The 18179-nt window shown below is 43.6% G+C and overlaps 1 protein-coding gene across 3 annotated transcripts in view; it reads left to right on the top strand.

Annotated features, from left to right (window-relative positions):
• The first annotated feature begins 9467 nt into the window (after window positions 1-9467).
• Window positions 9468-18179, top strand: part of SLIT3 (slit guidance ligand 3) — a 468211-nt gene continuing 459499 nt past the window's right edge. The window contains exons 1-2 of one of the 3 annotated variants that reach the window (XM_058848842.1): window positions 9468-9488; window positions 9945-10196. In XM_058848842.1, the coding sequence (XP_058704825.1) occupies window positions 10012-10196 (185 nt within the window). In that variant the 5' untranslated portion in view covers window positions 9468-9488; window positions 9945-10011. The other 2 variants (XM_058848841.1, XM_058848843.1) reach the window with 2 other exon arrangements.

Raw genomic sequence — 18179 nt, 5'->3', positions numbered from 1 at the left:
AATGTCAGCAAAATAAGGACCTTGGAATAGCTGTGAGGACCAAGGTGAACAGTTGGAAAGGAAATTTTGCAGTTTAACTTGGATGAGTGCTGTCTCAAATACACAAAGTACAGAGGCATGCTTCCTGTCTTCATGTGGACATGGGAAATCTGATATCACTGAGAGGTGGTGATATTAAATTCTGATGCCATTCTGATAGTGATAGCTCAAGCTGGCTTGCCTAAAAGCTGCATTGAGAGCTACTGCCACAACAGCCACCAGACTGGATGGGGATTTATTTGAATGTGTCCAGCCTCAAGTGCAGTTTTGAGTTCAGGATGTATTTTGCACAAACTTTAGGAGTTGATGTTAGCTGAACATTTTTCTGTGATGTGAATTTTGATTTTCTCCGTACTTAAAGGCAGATGATTGTATGACAGTATAAAAGGTACACATTCCAGTAGAAGACATTTTAAAGAAACGGAATAAAAAAGTTAAATATTTTAGGCTATTCATAATGAGATAGTAATCTACAATAGCATTAGAATAATTTTAATGGTATAGAGTGGATTTTTTAGGCATAAAACATCAGGCTTAGAAATCATTCTGGCTATGGAGCCAGGTTTTAGACTCACTATGGGATAAATTGGTATTTTGACATTCAGAGACCTTTTAAAAGAAGTAAAAGGTTAATAGCATAAGTCCTTTTCTTTTGTAAATTGTATTCTCTGTGAAGAGGGTTGTTGAGGGTGAATCATAAAATGCTTTGATACTTCTTGAAGAGAAAATGATAGAAAAGCAATTAGATTATGGAATCTTGAGAGTTCATATATAAAGTTACATAATTTCAGGATTTCTCTTCTATTTCTTTCCACAGTGACAGTGAATGATGTCATAAAATTAAACTGTGTGAAATGAGGCCTACTTCTTGCCACCAGAAAGAGAAGTTTTATTTTCCAATTCTCTTCTTTTGTTTCCATATGTTGTATGTTCATTAAAGGAAGTATAGTTGTGCTTTTAATCCCAACATTTCTAAACAATTTCTCTTGAGGAAAGACAACCACGATCACAATGTTTTATTTCAGGGCCTAACACATTATTTGCCAATGGTTTTTAATGAGGAACTATAACATTTAAGGCTTTCATTTGTACTTTAAAAATGTTTAAACTCTCTTAATACTTCAAAAGTCTGAGCATATCAGTCTTTTTGTGTGTCTGAAAGTGGAAACAAGATTGGAAGTAACACTTTTGAGTCTTTTATGCCCATCAACTTCATTAAACCAACAACACCTGGTTTCCAATTAGGAACCCTATTGGATACAGACTGCTCTCATTCCAGTGGGTTTTACTAATATAAACAATAAAATTAATATATTTACTAATATATTTACTTTCTCTACTTTCTGATATTCTAATATTAGAAAGTACATTATTTCTAATGTTCTAATATTTCTATATTTACTTTCTATAGCAAGTGCAAGATTGAGCATGAAATCTTCAACTCCAATGCCTTAGAATAAACATGATGGAGTTTTCTTTCCAAGTATTGGAGTAAATTTTGTGAGGAAGCCTGTGCAGCCCAGGGACCAGACAAATCCTTTTTGCTTTGTGCAGTGAGGCTGCTCACAGTATTGTCCTGATGGTTATGGTTTCATTGGGAAATTTCTTGTACTTTTTTTTTCCCCCTGAAGGTTGGGGATGTGAAATTAGAAAGCCCAAAGGTGCAGAAATCTCCAAAATATATTAACTAGATATGCAAATCTTTTGAAGTGGAAAATACCATAAAATGCTCTCAGATCCTTCATTCTTCAGTGTTCTATGACTTTCATACAACATGCAGAGCAGATATAGTAGAGTACTGTTAAAAATAATGTTCTACAGCCTTCCAGACCAATGTATGTACATATGTAAGCACTTACAGGGAAAAGTTGGAATTTTCTACAGTACTTTGCTTTCAATTACTATATCCATTAAAGACATCCATAAGGGAAAAAAAATTTTCTACTGTCAAAGACCGCAAAGTGTTCACATTAATAAAACATTGCATATTTACAAAATACTTTTAGTTCTTTATATTTAATGTAGACTTTAATTTAGACAGAAAAAATAATTCTTGAAACATGCTCTGAAAAGCTCAGACTGCTCTATAACCTGGTGTGTATTATAAATCTTTACAAACTACTAAATGGAGGCCAGAAGGCTGACTTGCCAAGGTCACAGCCCCTAAGTAACACAAAAACAAAATCCAGGTTTTCTGGTTCCTGCTTTAAGCACTAGATATTTCCTCTCTGTGCTCAGAAGAATTTTTAATGTGAGTGTGTTGGCAAAAAGGGGATTTAGCTGCCTAAGCTTTGCACTGAACGTGTCTTTTAACTTCTGACGTTACCAAACTTTTGGAGTCAATGGTAGGAAACCACTCTGGTGTGAGTGGGTGAAAACCTGAACCCCTGATACCAGCACATGCTAAATGACATTTTAACTTCTCTTGCTGCGCCTTTTGAAGCAAACATTCTAGGAAGGCACTTATGCTTCAAAACCAGACAGATTGCTCATGTGAACCATCACATGAGGTAATGGAGCATTTCACACTGTGGCAGTGGCACTGCTCTAAGTGCAAGTGCTAATAACATTCAATCACAATACACAAGTGATTTATAACAGCTTTGAATGCTTTATTTTCTCCAGAGATGCCAAAACTTGCAGCTCAGTTTTGTCCTCCAAGACAATGCAAGGTAATAAACACTTTTTCCATGTGAAAAGGGCTTATTTAGGGTACATCCTGCCCCATTTCTCTGATTTGGGTTCCAAACAGAGGAAGTAGTCAAATATTTAAAACTTTAAGTATTTAGGTTATAAAGCTGATAGTCTCTAAGCAAAGGATTGCTTGGCCTTAAAGTGTGGAGTTGTTAGCTCTTGTCCAAGAGAAGTATTTGCTTCTGGGCCTGCAGCTCTGCAAACTTCTGCATTTAATACACTTCAGTGGTGGAGCAAGAAGCCTGTATTTAAATTTCTACCCATGATTTGTGCCCCTCTGTTTGGGGGTTTTAACAACTGCTGGTGTAGACAGCCATGAATAATGAATTATTATGCCTTGAATCAGACAAACAAAGCAAACAACAAAACAGACCCTAAATGTCCTCTGATGCAGAATCTCTCAAAATTGCTTAGTGACAATTTCTAGCTGAGACAGAACAAGCTGAAGCTAAGGAAATACTGCTTCATGTGGCAGTGAAGGTCATGGGTTTTATACACTGGGACTCTCCAGTCTCTCCTGTTCCCATTTCCCAGCCTGCTGTGTCCTGCATCAGAAGCAGCACCCTCAAGCCTGAAAGGATGCCATGCTGTGACCTCCTTGGCCTTTTATATATTTCATAAGTACTGAAATTATTTAGATTTCCCAACTAATTTAGTATTTCCTTGCAGGATTATTATAATCCCTGTAAACAGAACAATGTCTTGAGTAGTGCATGCTACGTCCAAGCCATGTTCTTATTGATTGCAGATTTAAGAAGAAAATAATCATTTATTAGGGGGCTTTTCTGTGGTAAAAGCATATAGTAGAGGCTTTGCTTCCTGTCTTTTCCTCCTTTTGGTCATTCTTTCACTTAAATGCTGAGCATGAAGCAGAAAAAGCTGTGGTGAGTTGTGTGTGCCTGAGACAGGTAACTCAATAGTTAATGCTCTCAAGCTGATGGAATACATGGCAGGGTGAGCAGCAGAGGGGATAATGTGGAAGGCTTGTTTCTGATACAGCATACAAATCTAATACAGAAAAACCTAATCTAATTTACTAAGCTTTTAGTGGAACTACTTTTTGTTTACTTCATAAGCCATAATTTAAAATCCTTTAACACATTTAAAGCATTTTCAGCAGCTGTGAAGGTGCATGATCCCATCTCAGTGTTGGCTTTCTGGTACTTCCCTCTGCCTGCTGGAGCAATAGCAGATTAGAAGCTATAACAAGGAGCAAGTGAATTCAGTACCATCCATTATTAGAATTAAACTGACAGAATAAACTAATTCCAAATTTCAAGGACAATTGCAATTCACTGTCTGAATCGAAGCAAGAGAGAAAAGAGATGGTTTAAGTTTCATTCATGATCTCCTACATAATTACTTTGCATAGGAATTCTGCTCCAAGTGGAAGAAATCCCATTTAAATTCTTTGTTGCTTAAAGTTACCACATTTTTTGTGTCCTACGTGGTGAATCCCAGTGTGCCAGGGGCCAAAGTGGCAGAACCCTTCTGACACAGGGTCATCTTCCCTCGAACCACGTCCCCCAGTGGCAGTGGATTTATGAGTAAAGATGTCCAGGTCGCTGATATTTAAACCTGTTTGAAGGGCATATAAGGCTTCTTTTCTTGGCCAGACTTTCTGATCTCCTCACTATTTCAGAGGACGCTGTTACCTTCAGTAGCGCCTTGGATCTGACGACTCTCTCCATTTTATAGTATTTTACGAGCAGCACGTGCTTATTTCAATAGGCACAACATCTAAAAACAAAGGCAGGGGTGCAAACATCGTTTTGCTTAGCTGAACTCATTCCTAACAAGCAAAACAAAGCAATATTTTCTTGTTGAACGCGAAGGGCTCGGGGCCAGCGCGGCGGCCGCGAGAGGGCACCGCGCCCCCGAGGCTGCGCTGCCGCTGCCGCACCGAGCCCAGCGCTGCCAGCTCCTGCAAAATCCCACTGAGGATTCCTCGGCATCCACAGCGCTCCCCAGTGTCTGCTTCACGGCCTTTTTAGGCAATGTGCTCCCAGACTTGATTTAACTCTCTGTGTGTCATTGCTTCCCCCGTGGTTGCATCAGTGGCTTTAAAATTAGGCGGGGTTTGAGCTGAGCACGGATGAGATGCGCACATCAGGCTGATGGTGTGGGGAAGCATTAAGTGATGTCTGATGTGCTTGAGAGCTCCTCTTTGAGCTGTTCGGAGAGCTTTGTGACTTATGATAAGATTCAAGGCTTGATTCCTTTGAAGTGATCAAAATTAGTCATTTCCTCTCCACCCTCCTTGGTGGAAGCTCTGCTGTCAGGTAGTTCTGCAGCACGGCCTCCTGTGATGGTCCTTTGCTCTTCCACCAGAGTGGCCACATCCTTGGATCCCTTTAAGGTCTCACTTTTTGCCCATTAACTTTTAGATTTCAGGACTTTATCCAGCTGACCAGTTGCCATCAGGCCCCTAGACAACAGACTATTGTGGATGTTAAAAAATGAGCATTTGGGAGCCATCAGCTGTCCTGCACATGTGCAGGCCACATGCACAGCACCAGTGCAGCGAGTCCTGTGCTTCTCAGACATGTCCCACTTACTGCACAGCGTGTGCCTGTGCACAACTGCCCAGGAATTCCCCAACAAGGGACACGGTGACGTTATGCATGACACGCCATGTAATTTATCTTGAAATTAACCCTAAACACTTGTTCTTGTGTGTTTCACGAAGAACGTGTTAGAAGTTCAAAATTGTCTAGAGAAGGGGGATTTTTATTTTGGTTTTTTTCCCATTTACCTCTCCCCAAGCAGCTGCTGTCATGGTCTGGTTCTGCCCACCCTGCTCCCAGAACTCAGCTTTCCTAGGCTGGTATGGAGGATGCCAGGGCAAGGTGGAGGTATTGAGGATGTTGATGGTGGGTTCTTGAGAGAAAGCAGCTACAGAAGCACTTTGATGGAAGCACTGCTTGAATGGAGATGTACTCTGAACATCTGCTTAGTAAATGTCATCCCATGCTAAGGGGAAAAAAAAAAGCAAGAGTTTTCCTTACTTCAAAACAAACACTTATGTATTAGTCAGTTTTCAAAGATGTTCTAAGTAGTGAACTACTAATTTACTAAGAGAAGCTATATTTCTTTGTACTGCATTTCCTATTGCAGAAGCAGCAGGCAAGATTTAAATCCCTGCTGAGCAGACAGCACACCTTTGATAGTAATCTTGTTTGTAAGGGGTTTTACATATATGGAAATGTTGGTAGTGTCTAATACTTGAGGAAATAGTACAGATAAAAGCTGTCCAGCTTTAGGTGGCTCCTAAAAATAACTTGCCTAAATTTGTATTTATATTAGGAAGAAACACTTTATATATTCAAATTATCCAATAATTTGTAGTTTTGTGCAGTTTTGTGTTACACATGCTATGCTGACCTGTGCCAAATGCCCTAGAAAGAGAATGAAGAGTGACTTGTTTGCCAGCTTGTGGCAATTGCTGTGAGCCAGAAGCCATAGGATGTGTGTGAGGGAAAACCAACAGAGTTAACACTCTGCTCCATTGTGGCACACCTTGAGATTGTGGCCATCTCCCTTTAAGAGCAGTTTTAACTGGAATGCAGGAAAATGTGCCTCTTAGTTTTTATACAAATTAAATAAGTTTCAAGGATAGGGTCAGCTTTTGGCTCATCATTTTTTCTGCCATTTAATCAAGTTCACTTGTCTTTCAGGGAAATTTCATTGTGAGGAATTACCACTGAAGCATGGAATATGTCAGCTGCTTTGGATAACAGTGTTGAAGAGGTTTTAGGGATATTGTTTTTTAGAATTTGAAATTTATCACAGATGAGCAGTTACAAAAAGAATCCATCAGCTATGATGTCTGCATTACCTACAATCTTATTTACTGAGCATCCAACTGCTTCTGTACCCCCATCCTGAGGTCTCCTTAGGGCCGTCTTCAGAGCTGGGAAGATGATTGTTGGTGAACTAGAACAGGAAGAGAGCCTTTCCTTGGAACGATGCTGCCTGGCTGCCAAGGAGAGTTAGGTTCCAACAAAAGTATTTTCACTGTCAGAATGAGCTAAGGGCGTACACCATCAGTCTGTGAGGAGGAGACTTCAGAGCTTTCCGAGTACTTTGTCTTCCTAAGCAGTGTAATTTCTGTCTTGCCTGCTCTGAACCAGCTGTTCCTTGTTCAAGAGCTGATCTCTTGTAGGCTCACACTTGATGGAGGGTGCTTGCCTCAGAATAGATAGTGCTGAGTGTTGGTGACATGCCTGGGGCTGGCTGTGCTTTTGGCCTCTTGAGAGGGAAAAGGAGAGGGACAGGGCTCGGGCCCCTCTGGTTATCACGAGGCTGGAGAGAGATCTGCAGCTTTGTCCCTTCTTCTGTTCATGCTGCTGCTCAAAGTCATTCTCCTCTGCCTTTTGATCTGGGAAAGGAGAGGTTAATTTGGGAATCCAGGCAGGGTAATGCACACCTTCCCAAGCTTTTGGTTTCTGTGGATTTGGGAGAGATGGGGTGGGGGGGAATAGTGTTTTCTAATCTTTTCTGAAGCAGCATAAAGCAGCCACTTGAAGGGGTGACAGCTGAGTCCCTCTGGGCATTTTCAAACCTTGTGCCACTTGCCCCTGAGCCTTCTTGTGCTGGACACTGCTATGTTAGGGCCACTTCACTGAGCTTTGCATTCTCATGTAAGGGGCTCAATCTCAAGGCTTGATTAAGGTGGTTTCTATAAACAAATACAATTTTTTCACGCAAATAATTCACTATTATATAAGAAAAACAACTTTGTTGCTTTTTCAGCTAAAGAACAGTTGAAGGTTAACTTGTGGTCTTGCTTGTGCTTTTTGACAAATTTGCCTTCACAGGGAAACACTAGAGTGTCAAAATCTTTGCTTGTTACAGAAGGCAGTAGCTGCAGTAGCTGCTTTGCTGGCTGTGAAGGAGGACACTTCCACTGGTTTGGGCAAAAGCAGCTATCCAGGAAGGCAGGAATGCCTCATGTAATTCCAAACTTCAGTAATCAAAACATAAAGAGAACATTGCCAGAAATGAACAGGTTATTTAGGATGTGCTACTACAACCTGGAAGGCCATATCTACAGCTTGTGGTGAACTCATACAGTGGTGTTTTTCCTACCAGCCCTTCACTTAAAATACTAAATATTTGTAGAAAAAACACCTGAGAGAACATTTCGGGCACAACCTGAGAGCCTGAGTTCTAATGTAACTTAGACATGTCAAATATTTGAAGCGTTGTGAGGGTTTTGTGGTAATGTTGGCCATAATCCTCATTGAAAACTTCCCTACCCACAGGATCAGAGCCCAGACTCCATAGTCACAGACCACAAGTTTGTGATGTAGATAAAGAACAGATTATCTGTGTTCCCAAGTAAGTTAGTCATAAAACCTTTCTTTTGAACTATTTTTAAGTCTGTGAAATAAGAAACAAGGTTTATTGAAACAGGCAGATGTTCATGATGTCCATACACCAGCTTTATTTTGGGTCAGGAGGTCACTGTGTATGGTACACTACGGGGAGACCCTTCCTGCTAAGGGGCCAAGATTTACCACAAAATAAATGTCTTGTGGTAGGACTTGCTCTTTTCCCAGGGCTCTACGACTTTTGGGCTGTGCTGCCTTTTTAGGCCCTCTTTAGGTAAAATATCTGAGCCTTAAACCGCACCAAATCGCAACAGAATACCCACGCGCAGGGACCTTGCTTTTTAGCTTAAAAAAATTTGCTTAAAAAGTTTCAACTTTTGTCGCTGAACTTCAGCGCTCGAAGCCCAGCAGTGACCCCGGCGGAGTCCCGGGGCTGGAGGCGCTCGGGCTGGGACAAGGACGGTGCCGGGGAGCGGGAGCAGCCCGGCCCAGCCCGGCTGTCCCGGGTGCGGAAGCAGGAGCAGCTCAGCCCGGCCCGGCTGTCCCTGGAGCGGGGAGAGGGTGCAGGAGCAGCCCGGCTGTCCCCGGTGCGGGAGCAGCCCAGCCCAGCCCGGCTGTCCCGGGAGCAGGAGCAGCTCAGCCCGGCCCGGCTGTCCCTGGAGCGGGGAGCGGGAGCAGCTCAGCCCGGCCCGGCTGTCCCTGGAGCGGGGAGAGGGAGCAGGAGCAGCCCGGCTGTCCCGGGAGCAGGAGCAGCCCAGCCCAGCCCGGCTGTCCCCGGTGCGGGAGCAGGAGCAGCTCAGCCCGGCCCGGCTGTCCCCGGTGCGGGAGCAGGAGCAGCCCAGCCCAGCCCGGCTGTCCCCGGTGCGGGAGCAGCCCAGCCCGGCCCGGCTGTCCCCGGCCGAGCAGCCGCCGCCAGGGGGTACTCGGGGAGAGCAAACGCGGGCAACAAAAGGCGGCGGAGCCTCCCCGGCCGCAGAGGCAGCGCGGAGCCGCTGCGCGCCCGTTCCCGTGCTCCAGCCCGCACATTCCTTCCCGAAACCCGAGCCGGGGCCGGGGGCGGGCTCGTCCCCGCTCCGGGAACCGCGTCCCCCCGCCGCGGCGCCGGGCGAGGAAGGGAAGACGGGGCTGCGAGGCGCCGCCGAGTCCCCTCCGCGCTGTCCCCGGGCCGGCCCCGCTCCGCGCTGCCGCTGTCCCGGTGCCCGTCCCTTTCCCGGTCCCCGCGGGTCCCGAACTCGCGGCTCTGAGGGCCCGGGCCGGGCGGGCGGTGACGTCAGGAGCGGCGGCCAATGGCGCGGCGGGGGGGGCGCGCCCCGCTCCATCCCCGCTCCGCGCTCGGCAGCGGCGGCAGCGCTGCTCCGGCACGGCTCGGGCACGGCTCGGCACAGCCCGGTACAGCCCGGCACGGCTCGGTACAGCTCGGTACAGCCCGGCACCGCTCCCGCACAGCTCCAGCACAGTCCCGCACAGCCCGCGGCGGGGGCGGGCCCGCGGCGGAGGGGTCGCTGCGAAGCCCCGGCCGTCCCCTCCGCGGGTTACCTGCCCGGCCCAGGTGGGGCGGTGCAGAGCGGAGGAGGCTGTTTCGGAGGCTGCCGCCGCTCCCGATGGATGTTTTGTGTGTGTTTGCCTCCGCTCCCGGGTTCTCTTTCATCTGAGGACGCATCTGGCTCGAGCTCTGTTAAACTATCTGCCTTCTGGTACCGTTCATAGATAACAGAAAGAAACCTGAGCCCGAAAGGGAATTCCCCACCTTCTTCCACCTAACGTGACCTTCTCGGGCGCCTTTGAAGCTTTGCTGGTGCTCCGGCGATGATGGCAGTGGTGGTTTCCCTTGGGCTGTACTAAGAGCCTCTTGTTTTCTTTTCCCTTTTTTCTTAGAGGCATTTCATCTTTAAGGGCCGGCTGCTCACGCTCACTTTTATCCCCACCGAAGCGATCGGGAACCATGCCGGCTGGTGGAAGAAGAGCGTTTCTGTGCCTTGGAACGATCCTGAGCTTTTGGAGCTCCGTGAGTTGGATGCCTGTTGGAGGATGCCCGCATAAATGTACGTGTATTGCTTCCAACGTGGATTGTCACGGACTGGGACTCAAAACTGTGCCGAGGGATATTCCCAGGAATGCCGAGAGACTGTAAGTAGGAACTGTTAAGGGCTTCTCGAGCACTTGTAGGAACACCTGGGACGAGTTTCCCAACACCTGCCTATCAGTGCCGAGCACTTGGTAACAGGAGTTTGAGCAATCCAGCACGGATGGATGTTTTCAGGAGGGAAGGGGAGGAGTTTTGCAGGAGTTGCAGCGCTCCTGCCGCTGTGCCTTTGTACAAAGCATCGGTTTCAGAGTTTCGCGTTAACTTTCAGCTGCCGCCTGATCGGGTTTTGCAGTGACTTGCTTGAAATGGAGTTCGGAGCAGTACCTGGAGTGCTCCCGGCTGTAATCACTGTCAGTGCAAACACCAATTTAATATGCAATTAGAAACCTGGATGTTTTCACCTGGCGGCTGGCAGCAGTTTCTCCTTACTTTCTCAGCATGGTGATTTCATCACCATGGAAAACCGACTGCTTCCATAAACTAGTTCAAATGGAGAAGTCACATTAAGCAGCCTCTAATTTCTGTTTTAAACTGCTGCGGGGAAGCTGCTTATTCAATTTTTAATCTGCTTCAGGGTTTATGATAGCAACGTAACGCTGCGGGGAGCGCGGAGAATAATGAATGCGTTCATAGCAAATCCCCCGTATTTGAAGTTCTCGGGAGTTTTTTAGCTGTTTTTACTCGCTCACTGAGTTCCTAGGGAGAAAGCTGAAAGCAAGCTTGAGTTTTCTGATAGAGTTCTGGCACTCGCCCGGTGCAGGGGACGGTGTCTGTGAGGAGCCCTAATGCATAGCAGATGGCACATGTCGGCCAGGGACAGGGACAGGTCTGGGGAGGGATGCTCAGAGCCTCAGCCGGACAGAGCGCTCACTCCTGCCTCATCTGGGTGAGCCCATAACTTCAAATGGTTTTGAACTTGTAAGCAAATGCTGTAGATTGTATAGCCTGGCTTCCTGTTTGATTTCCTTCTGGGTCATAGACTTGGGGAAACTTCAGATTCTCAGGCAGTTTTTCCTCCGAGGAAGAAAGCTGGATGAGGTTACTAAGCAAACAAAGTTTGTGTGCAAAGAGCACTCCTAAAGGCTAAGTCCTGTCCCAGAATGAAATTTTATAGAATCCTTGGCTGTTTCTAAATGCATTTTATAGCACCGAGAGCTCTTAAATGATAGCAATATGCAGCTTTCTTACTGCAGTATTCTACAACCTTTAATGTTCTGTGGCCATATCAGCCCTCCTTTTAACCTCAGCTGTGTGAGCAATAGCTTTCAGATGTCAGTGCTATAGAAACCTTAACTTCTGTGTCTGAAACTACGTGCTCTAAAATTGGTGGGTAGCTTTTAGAGCCAAAAAAAACCCCAGATCTGGAACGACAAACCTCACAAGAAAGCAGTACCAGGGGAGCGTGCCAGGGATGTGTGATAACACGGGTGGTTTGTGTGCCTCACTGGTGAGGTGTGTGAATGGTTTAAGGAGTTAAAGGCTAGAATTCAACTTTTAAATTGCAGGTTAAAATGATTCACAAGCACAAGGTTTGTTGGCCACCTGAGAACCATTTAATAAACGGTAATTTGTTATAGCTGGAGTTTTAGGGGGGCTGAATTCACGTTGTTACTGGGTTTCATTCGCGAGAACAAACATCGCAGAGATGTGAACTTTCCTTGCCTTCTGCAGCAAGCTGAGCCAGAAGAAGGCTCTTGGCCTCGGCAGGTTAAGTGTTAAAAAGAATGAAGGAGAGCATAATCACTGTCTCAGGCTTGTTCTTCTTCTGGTGTTATTTACAGATTTAAATTTTAGATTAATGGCTGTGAAAAGAACAATAGTAGCGATTTCACAATGTTCAGTTTGAACATTTAACCTCAGAGATACCACCACTGATAAATATCAAATGTAGCTGTGTTGGATGGTTTGTTTGGGGTTTTTTTACATATATAAATAGTGTATTGTTGGATCATTCGGTGGCTGAAACCTTGTGGAAATAGGATGCCGAAGGTCATGTGATAACACTTTAAACCGTATTTTAAATACTGTTTTCGTTCTTCTGTCAGTCCATTGTGAGCCTTTCACTGTTTTTGTAATGTTCACCAACATCTTCATTACAGCAGTTTTAAAGCTTGTATCAGTTCCTTCAAATCTAGATTTCTACTAATTGCACTAACTTGGGTTTTCTAATGTAAGCAGTAGAGAGAAAGACTCCATTCCTCTGAGTCTAAATTCTCCTCATAGGTGAAACATCAGTCAGCCACAGGATATCTCAGAAGATCTCTTTTTGCCCTGTGGTCCACAGCAACCCGTAGCTATTTATGACATAACAGTGGGTTGATGTGTAATCTCACTAGCATGTTTAGCATGTAAATAACACCAAATTGATTGTATCTGAAATCACAAAAATATTTTTAATCTCAGAGATGTGTTTATATGTCGGGAAAATAATTTTAACAAGTTTCTTGATGGCCACACATGAAGTGCTTTTTTAAACTGTTAGGCTCTGGAAAGGTATTTATTTCTCTCTGAGCTAAAAATTCCTCATACCTGTTCAAGTCGGAAGCTTTTTGCTTTAATTAGTAAGAGATCTAATGGCACCACTTAAAATATTTTGCCACCAAGATTTTAGAGTTATGTTTGGACAAATGTTACAGATTGTTTGGGCTAGTGGAGCCAAGTTAAATATTATTCAAATTTGTGTTAATATGAAACCCAGGAAAACTGAAAATATAACATGAAGGAAACAATGGGAAATATCTTTAGGGGGAAAAAAAATTCTTATGGTGAAGTTCTATTAAATTAACTACCTTTGATTACTGATTCTTCATGAGAAATGAGATGCATGCATGATTTCTTTTTTTTTTTCCTGAGCACTTTGAAGGTCTCTAGGTTTGTAGCTGTGATTTCTACCTTGAAGGAAATCCACAGATTAACCAGTGACCACAGAAACAGAGCTATAAAACAATCCCATACTTTTATTTTTAATTTTTACACGGATTGATCTTTAATAGTACCTTTGCAAATACAGTGAGCAGCGTTAGATTTGTGTTGCAGCTTTTACCTTGTCATTACATTCTATTACAGCCCTCAATTGTGTGGTTGAGATGGAAGCTTTGGCTCAGCTCTCAAGAAGGGCTAAAAAGAGGTGAAAACTGTCTTCTGGACAGTGAAATTACTCAGTCTGGGGAAAATAAGTGGTGAAGCAAATCCTTGTCACTTCCAGGAGTGGCTCCAATTCTCCTTGTTCTGGAGGAGGAATGCTCAGGATTCCATGCTCATGGTATTCCATGCTTGCAATGTGAATATTCCACATGCAATGTGTCCTCACACTGCAGAACGTGATGCTCCTCAGGGGTCCTGGAGCAGGGTGGTAGAGCTGCCCTTGTGGTTGTTTTTAATATTTACTGATCCCTCCACACTTGTGAAGCAACTTAGCACCTTACCAAAAATATAAGTTGATAGAATTTTTTTGTGTTCTGGAGAAAAACTAGTTATTTATTAGCTAAAATAAATTATCTATATTTATTTTTATTTATATCTCTAATAAAAATAAATCTGGAGTGGCCACAGTGATTCTGTTATTTTAGCTGGATAACTGATAAGACATTTTGACCTAATAAAGGAAGAAAATTTAAGGGTATGTAAACACATCCATGAGAATCTCCAAAATTTTACCTTTCTAAAGCATTCCTTAGGATTGCTTCATCTTACTCCCATAATCAGAGTTTCCTTAGCTGTGCTTCAGTTCTTGCATGTGATTATTTATATCATTTCCTTCAGTGGAAATGTTGTCTATACATGTAGGATATTACACATGTGGCTCTTCACAACACTTAATAATGCTGATAGTCACGTTTAGTTTGAGATGATGCATCAATGCAGCGAGCAGATCAAAGCCACCTGCCTGACAGCTGAGTTCTTCAGCTCTGAAAGGAACAACTGATAGTGAGGAACTGCTCAGAAGTCTTCTGGGTCAGTGTCTGCCTCCTGTTTGAATGTGCAGCATGAGCCTCTGTGTTTTTCCTCCCATTCATGCCTGGTTATCTCCCTGTCTGTTAGCAGCACGTTATGTATGTATAAAAGCTTCTTTGGAGAATTTAACCGTGTTTGAGTTCTTGATGAGTGTATGTTTGGTGGCTTAGGCTCTTGTTTAATTGATAGCTCTCCTGTGTTAGTCATTGCTTTGTTTTGCTTTTCATTTGAGGGATTCTTTACCTTGCTAAATTGATAAAGCTTGTAGGACTAATCTGCTCTGTGCTCTGTCTGAGCAGCTAAATTGAGTGTATCCACGTTTAGGTGCAATTTAGAAGCTTAGTCATCTGCTTACTCCTGAGTTTTCATGTGGTCTGGGGCTTCTGTTACACAAATATATTATTATGGTGGTTTTGGCCTAGGTGCATGGAGCTGCTGAAGTTGCACTGGCTTGTAATAAGTCTTCAACTTCCTCGTTTCTGTCTCCAAATTAAATCTAAGCTCCTGTCTTGAATGCTTCCATATTCCTGCAGAAGGCGATGTTAAACACATGCAAACATAATTACGTGACTCTTACACTGACATTCTGCTTTTCTAGATCTCTTCCCACTAGGGATTACCACTCATTTGTTTGTAGTAATAGTCTCCAAAACCTTGCATGGAGCATTTCTCAGATATTTTTTCCCCTAGGTCATGTGTCAGTAAGTGGATGTATATGGCTTTGGCTTGGAAGAACTTGCTCTTGGAGGGACTGAAACTGGGAAAACTCGACTGAGTTCCCAAATTTAATGGGGATGCTTCCCTTTCCTGATGTAACTCGGACTTGTAGTGCTGGAGTGGATGTTGGCACAAACTTGGGTAGGATCAGCCTTGTGCTATGAAATTTGTGATGTGGATTTGAAGGGATGGGAGCAGGAAGGAGGATGAAATTAGCTGTTGTAAATTGGTAGCTGCAGAAGCAGGTAGTGGCCATTGTCATGTTGGCTGTATTTATTTGCAAAAATTTGGATTAGATTTTGAGATGAAAGAGACCAGGCTACTTCCTGCAGAACTTTTTAATGAGCTTCTCTGAGACCATTTACTTTTATTCATATTCTTACTTTTGCAGCTGAATATTGATTCGTGCAAAGAAATTAGGCTAAAGGATAATTGCCCCTCTAAAGAGAAGCTGTTGTCTTTTAGGAAGTCCTAAAATACAAATGATGAGTATTGTTGTTATATCCCTGGAATTTGTGCATTGTATGGGTTTGGGGAAGCATGGCTTAAGGTATGGCTTACCTGTAGGGATGTGAGGCCAAAGATAAGTAAATCCTAATACTCTTTTGTTGCTATAGTAGCTATATAAAACTCCTTGTGTTTTCCACTGTCATTTGACCTTTATAGCGAAAACTACCTGTAATCTTCTGGAATGTCACTGCCAGGGTTCAAGCATTTCCAGTTATGTTTAAAACAAAAGCAGCTTGTCCTGTGTGGACACTGATTTCTGATATTTGCTGTTTGTGTTTTCAAGAGTATTTAGGCTATTCCTCAACTTCCACAGAGCAGAGACAAGTGATTTTCTCACAGAAATCTCACAAGATGTTTGGGGTTAATGATAATAGGGGAAAAGATCTTGGCTCTAGTAAGAATATTCAGTGAGTAATTTCAGTGAGTTTCTTTACTGCAGAGACTATTCAGAAGGTTTAAATCAGGGTATGTTCCCTCCCAGGAACTGACAGCTGAAATGTCTTGAAGCTTAATTTCCCCAAAACCCTTGATGAGGTTTGTGTGGTGCCCCTTGTGCTTGATTTTCCTCCGAGGCTGGGAGCAGCTGGAGGAATCCACTCACACCCCCTGTGCTCCCACAGCTCTCTGAAGGGGCTTCTCTCTTCCTGGGGGGCTGATTTTCCACTCCAAAACAAACCAGTGGTGTTTGTCCTCCTCAGGGAGGAGGAGACACAGCAAGTTTCTATCTTCAGGTGAGGAAGGAAGGTAAGTTTGGGGAGAGAAGCTAAAGAGAACCTCAAAGGGCAAAGCTTTTTTGAGAGAAATAATGTTGGTGACACGATGGAGAAAGTCATGACTGAGTGTGGCAAAGGGATTGCCAATCTGTCCATTCCTCTTACACAGCCTGGAGGTCAGAAAATGTTATTTAATGGAGGTCAGTTTTGTTCCCTGTCCTCTTGTGAGGTCTGAGGCATGGGCTGGTGGAAATGTGCCTCCTGTCCTTGGCTCCTTTCTGCTGCTGAGCTCACAGGAAGCTTCCAGAAGTTCTCGTTGATTCAAGTTCTCCAGCACAACACAAAATGGATTTTGATCCAGGACTGCTGTGCTGACTCCCATCCCTCTTCTGTTCCCTGACAGGGTTGTTTGCCAGTGGAAAGCTATATTAATTCTACTTTTTTGTTTGTTAAGTCATATTCAGGATAAGAAAAGGCTGGGTTCCAGTCGTATTTGGGTTGCAATATGGCCCAGGCTGCTCTGTTTTCACTATTTTTCAAGTCTTTTCTCCAGAGATCTGTAATGCTTTATTTCCAAGTCTGTTTTCAGTGTTTTCTAGTCAGACATATCATCATTTAAGGTCTTGAGTGGATCTTGTCAATGGCAAGAACTGCTTCTTCCCCATTAGCAAATGGCCTTGCAAGCAGCTGACAGTTTGTTTAATGGTATTAAATACATCAAAGATAAGGGGGACAGGTCTGTGCTCTGTGCTCAGTAAATTTCACATTGAGTTGAAGGCCATCTCCACAAAAAAGAGAATTTAAGAGGCTGATTTTTACCTCTGCCAGTTATTTTCAGCCCTTTTTTCCCCCCCCTGCAACTGAATCTGGTCTGTCAGTTGTTTCTGTCAGAATAAATTTTTGTATTTTGCTTTTACACCATCTGTTTGATGGCTGCAATATATGTTTTTAATCTTATGATTGATAGATTTCTGGAGCTTTTAATTAGATTTTTACCTTTCTATTTGTGATCTACTTGTTTTTCTAAGACTCTGCTTTTGTCTCTCAGGTAGAAATGAGAATGTAGCCATTGGTTCAAATCTCCTTTCCTGTCACTAGTGAAGGAAGCATTTACAGTAAACATGAGCATGGTTAAAATGAGGCAGAAAATTCAATTTTAAAGCTGTTCTTGTCTTGACTTCCCATTGATCAGTCTTTAAAACCTATCTGAAGTTTGCTTCTAAATTGATGATAGAATTGATGTTACCCAGCAGTTCACTTTTACCTGTTTTCCTCAATAGTTGCAATATGATTGCAGGAATGATTCTTCACTTTGTGTCCCAGGGATTCCTCAGGAGAGTCCTGTGTGCTTCCTGCCTGGGCAGGGATCAGCCTGGTGGGATTAGTAGCAGGGTGCTGATGAAAACTCTCAAACACTGTAGATGTTTTTGGAGGCCAGGCAGCACTGAGGATTTTGGGACACATTATCCCTGTTGGTATCTCACTGCCTGCCCTGTGCACACATGGTCAGGGTGGTTTGGGGCAGCAATGTTGTATTTAGGAATTAATTGGAATTAATATTGTATTTAGGAATTAATTAGAATTAATTGCCCCTGTTCTGTGGTGTGGGGACATTGTGTTGTGTTTCTGGCAGTCACCCACAGGAGCTGCCTGCAGTTTTTCAGGATGTTTTCTCTGTACCTGTTTGATTCTGCAGGGACACAGACTTGTGGTTCTGTTTCAGCCAGGGCTCCATGGAAGGGGAGGATAGTCTGCTCTGGAGGTCAGTGATTTGGAGATCAGTAACCCATTTTTAACAGCCTGACAACATGCTTATAGAAAGTGTGGGGAAAATGGTGATACTCTCCATTTCTGATAGATTTATTCTTTTTTTCCCCCTTCCATTCTGATGCTGTTTATTGAGAGGAACAGCCTTTGTTAAAAAACCCCAAACAGTTTGTTTTACAAAACTTAAAATTTTCTGTAATTTTAATTATATCAGTTAAAAATACAGAGTGCAAGTTAGGCTGTGTTGGAGTTGAGGACAGTGCCTGCTGTACTGCTTGTCTTCATTCCTTTGCTCTCTTCTCTTTGCAGAAAATCCCTTGGGAAATCTTTGTTTGCACAGTGCTCAAGATGAAGAAATCTTGA

Source organism: Poecile atricapillus, chromosome 13 (assembly GCF_030490865.1).
Source record: "Poecile atricapillus isolate bPoeAtr1 chromosome 13, bPoeAtr1.hap1, whole genome shotgun sequence".
Taxonomy (NCBI): domain Eukaryota; kingdom Metazoa; phylum Chordata; class Aves; order Passeriformes; family Paridae; genus Poecile; species Poecile atricapillus.
Note: the sequence above shows the minus strand (reverse complement) of the source record. Positions and strands in the feature narration are given on the sequence as shown.